The following is an 8,689-nucleotide window of genomic DNA, read 5'->3' as shown; positions in this document are numbered from 1 at the left end:
AACATTAAAATTATGTTTTTTTCTTGCACTCATATCCTGGTTAAACAACTATATAATATTTTCAGGGCTATTATGGAAAATATTTACCAGAAACTAAACGTTTAAATAAGTCACGACCTTGGATAAAGAATAATATAATAAAAACACAATTTTATTGCACAACATCAATTTAATCATTTAAATTACTGTATAAAACCGGATAAACCAACGAAACTGTAACAAACAACAGCCAGCGCAACATGGAAGCTTTAAGGTTTACTGGCAGTACCGAAATTTTAGAGTATGTCGAAGTACCGATACCTAAAGTTACTTTACCCGATCAGGTGCTGATTAAAGTGGCTTTTGCCGGTGTTTGCGGTACGGATTTGCACATTATTGCGGTAAGTACCTATGGTCAGACAATGGCATTCTAATGCAAACTTTCACACAACGTAACGATGAGTTTTGTGTCATAAAAGTGGATCATTAAACGGACATATTGACCTACCCTAGGTATGTAATTACCTATTAATATGTGCGTAAAAAGCGTGAAAGTGCAGGTTGCAATTCACTCTTTTTCATAAATCATAATTGGAGATTGTTTGAAACAAGGCTCTTATTATTTGCTTATCTATTGATAATGATCAGTCTGGCGTAATGTTTCCTCTCGGTTTGTATTTTTACAATAAATACTGTTTTTTAGGAAATTTCCTAAACGAAAGCTTAAAATTACTTTTGATCCTTGACATTTTTATAAGATAAAAGTGTAAACTACTGTTTGTCAAACTGAACTTTTATCATTATAGTTCAGATTGTTTATTATTGCAGTAAAGTTCAGTGGAGAGGTCATGTTTTCTTTATATTTTCTATACAGTGTGACTTTTAAATGTAAATAGAACTTTTTTTGATAAAATTTGCATTTTTTAATACAATATCATTCGAATAAAACAACTTTGAGATTTAACTACCCATTCAATGTAAATGAAATGGTTTGTGATATTTTTTAGGGTGAATTCCCTTTGTCCAACAAAGGAACAAAAATACTAGGCCATGAATTTTCCGGCACCATCGTTGAGGTTGGATCAAAAGTACGAAACGTCAAAAAAGGAGATAGAGTTACGGTAGACCCTAACGAGTAAGTAATACTCTATTTTATATGTTTTAAGGAAATCGAATACCCCAAACAGAGAAATAAGTGGTAAAGTTCAAACCAGGACAAATGACAGTTACGTCATTGTATGCTTATTTGGTGTGCGAAAATAAGCCAAATCTTATTTATTAGCGCTTCTGCGAGTGCACACTATGACGTAACTGCTAGTTGTAGTGGCTTGCTCTATACCAACATTTTAATGAATACTAAAGACGTTTTTATGATTAATTACGGTGTCATTGTTTAGTTTAAACTGTCTAATGTGAAAAGCGTGTGATATAAAAAAAATAGCAAAAATGTTTAAAAATATTCTAAAAATAAAAATAACAATTTATTAATCTAGCTGTTAAGTGCATTGTTTGTGAATGCTGTGAATTTAATGTTTTCGACTATTAAGTGAAAATATAGTTTATTATCATCCGTTTTCAATAATAATGATTTATGGTTTATTACCACACCAAAAACAAATTTTAAAATGGGATATTAATTTAACACTCAGAATAATAATTAAACACTCAGAAATCTATAAAAATCAATTTTATTTTCAACCAGGTATGTAATAACGTTATTTCTTATGTGTAAACCAGGTGGAAAGATGAAAATTACCTGCTTTTACCACCCGGGTAAATGTCACTTTCCACCCGGGTGAATGTCAATATGCGTTTTGTCATATCTGGGCTTACTTTTTATAGTTAAGAGACTGTGATGATGAGTAACATCTGCGTCTCCATCTTAAAAGCACTTTAAGAAACGTTTTAGCTCAAAATATTAAACACAGAATAGCTCAATAATGACGTTGTCAAGATTGTAAACAAATCACCAGTCGTTTATTGTGGTTGACGTCATAATTACTCGTACTTATACTACCTTATTGTTAGAGACTATTAGCAATCAATATTTCAACTGAATGATTTATTAAAAGTTTGATGAGATTTTGATAAATGGTTGAAAATAAAATAGTATACAAACCACGGTAGAAAGTTTAATTCTTTCTCGAGATAAAGTTCGCCGAGACGAAGTCGAACTACCTAGTCTCTCGACAGAAATCAAACACTTTCCACCTGAGTATGTAATATACTATTTTTAACCTGAAACAATCATATTTCAGTACCAAGTAGTTGTAATGTTAATTTCATAAGATTTGATTGAGCCAATTAAGTTTCTATAAGACTATTTTAATATTTGACTGAGTGACTTTTTAAGGAAGAATTTGGGTTTTGAACATGTGAAGTTGCCATTAAAGTTTAGATGAACTAATCATCTCCCATCCATCTTTTTCAACATTTTCAAGTTAATGTAGAAGACTAAGTAATTAAATAAGTTTTTTCATAAATAATTTCTAAATTCAGAAAGTTGCAAAAGTGACGTTTTCTAGATGTGTCAGCACCCTCCAATATTATTTTAAAATTTCTTAATGACACAATAATTGTAATATTAAAAATATGAACCTGTCTGGCCACGTGTTAATAACCAATTAAAAATATGACAATATTTGAAGTTCGGAATGACGACATAACGTAATAGAAACAAATTGAAAAACCATGCTACCTTTTAAAGATGGATACAGAAGGAATTTAGTGATGGTTTGAATTAAAGATGGAAGAATCGGGATTTAGCCACCCTGTACAGGGTGCTGCATTTTCGATGGTTTTACGGGGTACAGAGAAAACGGTAATAGATAGAAAAATAGTAGTTTTCCTATTCAGTGTGCAAAGTTATGTTTTCCCACACGCGAAAGCAGTTAGACGAACGACGCAAAGCGGAGTTCGGATAAGCTTCAAGTGCGGGAAAACTATACTTTGCACACGTGTTAGGAACAATATTTTTTCTACGAATGAAATATCTATACATTTTGTTTTTAATTTTTATTGATATTAAAAACAACAACTTATAACTATTCATTGTTATTAACAACATTAATGTTAAATGTACAGTTGGTCGCGTTTTTTAAATTGATCGCAGATTGAGCAACTGAAGGTAAAATACTGGGACTTGGAACTGCTTCACTTTCTTTGGGATTGAAGGTCAGAATTTTGTTACTTAATCCTTTTTTATAACTTGTGGATTCATCAATGTATTCTTCAGCTACCGTAGTCGATTTCCAACCCCCCAAGCGTTTTATGTCAGTGATTCCTTCTCCAGAATCGGCTAGGAACGTTGCCGATGATCGACGATAACTGTGCCCTGTGTAGAGTTCTGGATTTGGCAACTTCAAAAAAATAGCTATTTCAGAAGGCATTTTTCCAAAACTGTTTACTCCAACACTTTGCGAAAAACATTTACCCTTTCTGTAAACTAAGAAAAAACGATTGTTTGACTTTTTTGGACGTAGGCCGGTGTATCTTCTGTACAGTTGCAGGTAGGTTCCGTTATGAACTTCTTCTGATATTATAAAGTTTCTTGCTGTATGATTTTTGGAATCCCTCATTTTAACAATTATGAGGTTTCCTTTGTCTTCAATATCTGTAGTGGTTAAATTGGCTAGCTCTACCCGAATATAGTGGCAACTTTAATTAACAGGTAAATTTCATCTGGTGCTGAGTTCATAAAACTGAATATTTCTTCTTTTGTAAAAATTTTCGCCTTTTTAGGTTTAAAACCAACATTCTGCTTTTTCAGAAATGCAGTGAGCTTATAAAATTCACCGATATCGATGTCTCTTTTTATTTTTATTACATTTTTGAGCATTGAATACTTTGACCACATTGTGTTAGGTTTGAATTCTTTGCTTAAAGTAACAAAATACGCTAAAAGTACCTCTTCCTTTAAGGTGATAAAAACCCTTTTGTTCGCACCATTGGGTAAACAACTCGTACTGTTTCTCGTATTTTTCTCGCGATTTGAGAGGCAGCAATTGCAAACTAGCCATGTTGGCGGCTTTTAGAACATCTTCCGGAAGTTCATCTTCAGTGATATCCATTATTAAAATAGTTTTTTTAACTTAAATAAGTAAGAATAAACACTGTTGTAGACTTTAAATTGCATATAAATGCGTTGTTTGACAATGAGCTTTGGTTTCTAAGGAAACAAGCCTCATTTTCAAAGACAGAGACAAGGTGGTTTATTTACCTAAACTGTACGGAAGAATAATGTGAAAAAAGTCGTGTTTTTTATATGAAACCCCTGAATATTATTACATTTTTGAATTCTACGCAAAATTCTAAGCAGATTTTATGTATAATAGTCTATATAAAACCACTGTTGCAAGGTATAATCAACATTTTAAAAAGTGTGCGGGAAAAAATTTTTCCCGCATAGTGTGCGAGAAAGTGCCACTTTGCACACACTTTTACGTATGCAAAGTAGCTTATTTGCAAACATTCGTAGAAAAAAGTAGTATACGTGTTCTGATCTCTTTTTCTGAGCTGAGATGACTGGCAAAAATGGGCGGCGCAAACTTCTTTTGTTTCAAAGATACGGGGGGTTTTCGAAAATTCGTAATTTTTGAACCTCTTCATTAATTCAGTTGCTCTTAAAGTTATCAAAAAAGCAAGAACGGTTCCCGGTAGAAGTTTTCATGTAGAATCCAATGGCGTAGTCAGTTTTTTTCTATTCCGTTTAGTTTCTGACATATGACAGTAAGTTACATTTTTTTAAATGGAACATCCTATATATTTTTACGTCATTTAATTCTGTTGATTTTTACCTTTTCAACGGTGTATTACAACATATAAGTTTGTAGAGGTTAATCCTGTTATTTTAAAAAAAGACCTTTGCTAAGCTAAATTAAGGCCAATATCTAAAATACCAAACAAAATCGGAAATCATATAAACTAACACATCAGAAAATTAAATATTAGAAGCCAAAAACAAAATCAAGCATTTTGGGTTTGTTTGCGATATCTCAAAAACAAACAAACCGATTGCTGAAATCAGCTTTAGTTTCTTTCTAACACTTTCAAAAAAAATAGAGAACAGGAGAGGGAATGGTGAAAAATTACGCTCAAAAGTTACGGTCACTTTTATAAGTAACAGTTAAATGTCAATCTGTAGTTTTACCAGGTTAATTTTAGAGTTTTATTTCTGTCTTTTTTGTAAATTTAAGAGGATGTCGCTGCTGTGATTTTTGCCATTCTGGCAACCCTCACTATTGTAACATTGGAGGAATTCAAAACACTGTAGGAATTCACCAGGATGGCGGTTGGGCCACTTACGCCCTAGTAGCGACCAGTTTGGTCCAGAAACTTCCAGAATCTATCACATTAGAGCAAGGTTCGTTTGGCAAAGTTAATTAAAAGTGTGTTATTACACTTGGAGTGCATTTTAGCCGCTTTGGCTGAACCGTTATCGTGTTTGTCGCACGGTTTCGACATGTTGTCTCCAGTGCCTGTAGGATCCAGGATTCTGGTTTTAGGAGCGGGAATTATCGGAAATCTCTGGATATCGGTGTTGCATCATCACGGTCATCGGAAAGTAACAGTGTCCGAACCTAATGTTGCTAGACTGAATTTTGTCAAAAGACTTGGTAAGTTTTAGTAAGCAATAGAATCGGTAATAACACACAACGTAGTGAGAATTTGAGTTTTAATAAATACTCTTGCGACTCCACTGAAAGAATATGGACTACTACTTCTTTCTTTAATAATTTAATTTTGCTTCAAGGTTGGTCGAGAACTTTAATTAGCATTAAAAACGTTCATAAAAATTGACTGATTTTTTTAGTTAATCTATAAATGCACCAATAATGACTTTCTTAATCAATTTAATATGTTTCAATAAAAACTACTTAAACAGGTTTATTTGTCCTTTAATGCTAATATTTCTCTCTTCACAAACCCAGACTGAAAGTAATGAACAGTACGATTACTTGATTTACTTAAAAAGTTTGCTGTGGTAAAATGGAGAATTTTTCAACGAGTCACACGCTATTTTTTCTCAACTTTTTTTTTCAATAAAATTACATTTCTCGAAAATGAATGTCGCAATTTTACGGTTGTAATTGATCATTAAAAACTGAAAGTGTACAAAAGTGACCTTTGTCATCAACCAAAACCAGAAGCGTAATTTTATTCGACATTTAATGGGTACTAAAATCAATAATAAATAAAAATGCTAGTTTACAAAAAAGGTAAAAAAAAACTGGGTTTCAGAAACTGGGTTCGATCTGTTAACCCCTGATCAGCTGACAAAAAAAAGAGCATCAGATCCAGACTATGCTTTCGAAGTGGTGATTGATTGTAGCGGTTTTTGTCCAGCCGTGGAGCAAGGCTTAAGCATGCTGACCAAAGGAGGTAAACTATGCTGTTTTGGAATACCACCTCCTGATAAGAAAATTAGGTACAAAATCCAAATAACCAATAAAATTAAGCATAATTATGTGTCAGTAGTAATTCAATTTTGTTTACATTTTCCAAGATATGGCAACTTAATAATAATTTGTTAGTATGTGAGTGATTAAGAAAGACAGACACAAATACATTTTGGTTTTGACCACATGTGAAGCTTTTGCCTAAATCGCATCACAGTGGGTAGTTTGTCTTCTTCTTCATATTTAAGATCTCGCGATCTGTTTTGCAGGTTCCTCTGGATCAGTTTCTGGGAGGTGGACTGCCAGCTGTCCTTCCATCTCTTAGGTGGTCTTCAGGGTGTTCTTTTCCCTATTCGTTTCCCTTCAAGTGCGATGCGTGGCAGTCTTCCCTGTTCCATTCTTCTCATGTGAACGTACCAATATCTTTTTCTTTGTCTCCCCATCTTACGATGCCTTGCATCCCACATTGTTCCCTTTAATATCAGTGTTCCTAATTCGGTCTATTCTTGTTTTTCTCATTATTCTCCTGAGCGTTTTTATTTCGGCTACTCGAAGCATTCTTTTCGTTTTGTTGGTTTCTTCTCTGGTTTCTATTCCGTATGTCATTATTGGCCTGATACAAGTCTTATAGATCCTGACCTTGCTATCCTTTCGCATGTATTCGTTCGCCTATATTATCTGCCTTAAGCAGCCCGACATGGCAGATGCTTTGTTGATCTGGCTTCTTAGGACCTTCACTCGACAGATCCATACCCAGATATTTGAATTGTGAGACTTGCTCGATGATTTTGTCCTGAACTACCAGCTTACATCTTACGGGATTTTTAGCAAAGGTTAAGCTTTTCGTCATGTTCATCTTTTGGTTGACGTGGCAGAATTTGTGTAGTTATCTCTGTAGATCGTCATTCGTTTCCGCAAAAATAGCTGCATCATCGGCATAGCATACCATGCTGATTCTTTTATTCTGTCCCATTCGGCATCCCATATTTAGTGATGATACTTCCTCTATAATTCTGTCCATTAAGAGATTGAACGGCTAAGGCTGTCACCTTGTCTGATGCCTCCTGGTGTCAGTATCTCTTCCGTATGAGTGTCTTCTGCCTTTACTTTAGTCATGTTGTTTATATTGAGATTGCGGACTGCTCTTACGATGGTGTCTGGCGTTTCTTTCGCTATCAGTATATTTATGAAGTCGGAGAGGCGAACCCTATCAAATGCCTTGGTCAAATCGATGAAGCAGACATATGCCGGTGTATTAAATTCGATTGATTTTTCTTTTAGTTGTTTGATAATGAATCTGGCGTCGGTCGTGGATGTGTTTTGTCTGAAGCCTTGTTGTTCTTCCCTGTTTGTTATTTGTGTTTCAAGTGTTTCCTTCAAAATGCCGGTGAAGAGTTTCATGCTTATATTCAGCAGCGTTATGCCCCTGTAGTTGTCTGGGTTCGTCTTCTGTCCTTTCTTGAATATATGGGGTGATTGGTAAAAAAAGCAGCTTTCTGCTGCTGATCACCATAGTAATAGTATTACAGTATTTAATATCTATTTTTGCTAAACTGAATTTTGGTCACTGCTTGAGCAATTCATTTGAAGCTATTTTTGACAGTAGTGACAAAATGTATACTTTACTCACATCATTTTAATGGGATTCTTATTGTTTATTATACATTGTATACTCGTTAGTCTAATGACATTTCTAATTATTTGAGTAATCGAAAATAAAACAAAATTAGCGTTTTGCTTGACAAGCTTATAAGCGATTTTAAACTTATGCAATTTTTCTGTAACATTATTAAACACCGACCTTTTCAGTTTGTTCACTAACCCTCTAAATAACAACGATTAATTCGTAAAAATATTACTCCAAGCTATGTCAAACCCATTATTACAATTATTCAAATTTGTAGGTCAGTTTATAGGAAAAAAACGCTATTAATGAAAAGCAAAGGTTACTTCAAACTAATTTTATTATAAAAAAAAATAATTTCAACACTTTTTTTCAGTGTGGCTCCCTTTGATCTTTATGCCAGAGAAATCACCATTTTTGCGGTAAACATCAATCCCTTCAGTATGGTGAAATCGATCGGATTGATCGAAGCAATGGGATCCAGGTACATTGACTACGAAAGACTAGGAATTGAAGTTTTTGATCTCAAAAACTACCAGAAAGCTTTGGACTTGCTGAAAACTGGTAGCATCGCTAAGGCTATGTTTAAATTGTGATTAGCTCTGTAATATATCATGTTCATAACATTTTGACTAATTATGGTATTTTTTTTATTGAAGGAGAGACAAGTTCAAATAAATAATTAAAT

General features: G+C 33.8%; 1 protein-coding gene across 1 annotated transcript; it reads left to right on the top strand.

Annotated features, from left to right (window-relative positions):
• The first annotated feature begins 206 nt into the window (after window positions 1-206).
• LOC145725797 (uncharacterized) lies at window positions 207-8,637 on the top strand. The gene is made up of 6 exons (XM_081974652.1): window positions 207-380; window positions 987-1,114; window positions 5,175-5,341; window positions 5,397-5,594; window positions 6,220-6,406; window positions 8,378-8,637. Exons 1-6 carry the CDS (start codon window positions 240-242, stop codon window positions 8,595-8,597), a joined length of 1,041 nt encoding a protein of 346 aa, XP_081830778.1. The 5' UTR covers window positions 207-239; the 3' UTR covers window positions 8,598-8,637.
• Window positions 8,638-8,689: the final 52 nt, after the last annotated feature.

Source organism: Ips typographus, linkage group LG3, assembly GCF_016097725.1.
Source record: "Ips typographus isolate SLU linkage group LG3, UJ_Ityp_2.0, whole genome shotgun sequence".
Lineage (NCBI taxonomy): Eukaryota > Metazoa > Arthropoda > Insecta > Coleoptera > Curculionidae > Ips > Ips typographus.
Note: the sequence above shows the minus strand (reverse complement) of the source record. Positions and strands in the feature narration are given on the sequence as shown.

What these genes read in the sequence shown, in the direction of transcription:
- LOC145725797 (XM_081974652.1), top strand. Translation starts at nt 240, where the DNA reads ATGGAAGCTTTAAGGTTTACTGGCAGTACCGAAATTTTAGAGTATGTC. An exon ending in CGGATTTGCACATTATTGCG is followed by an intron (nt 381 to 986) that starts GTAAGTACCTAT and finishes GATATTTTTTAG; the next exon opens with GGTGAATTCCCTTTGTCCAA. An exon ending in GAATTTTGTCAAAAGACTTG is followed by an intron (nt 5,595 to 6,219) that starts GTAAGTTTTAGT and finishes ACTGGGTTTCAG; the next exon opens with AAACTGGGTTCGATCTGTTA.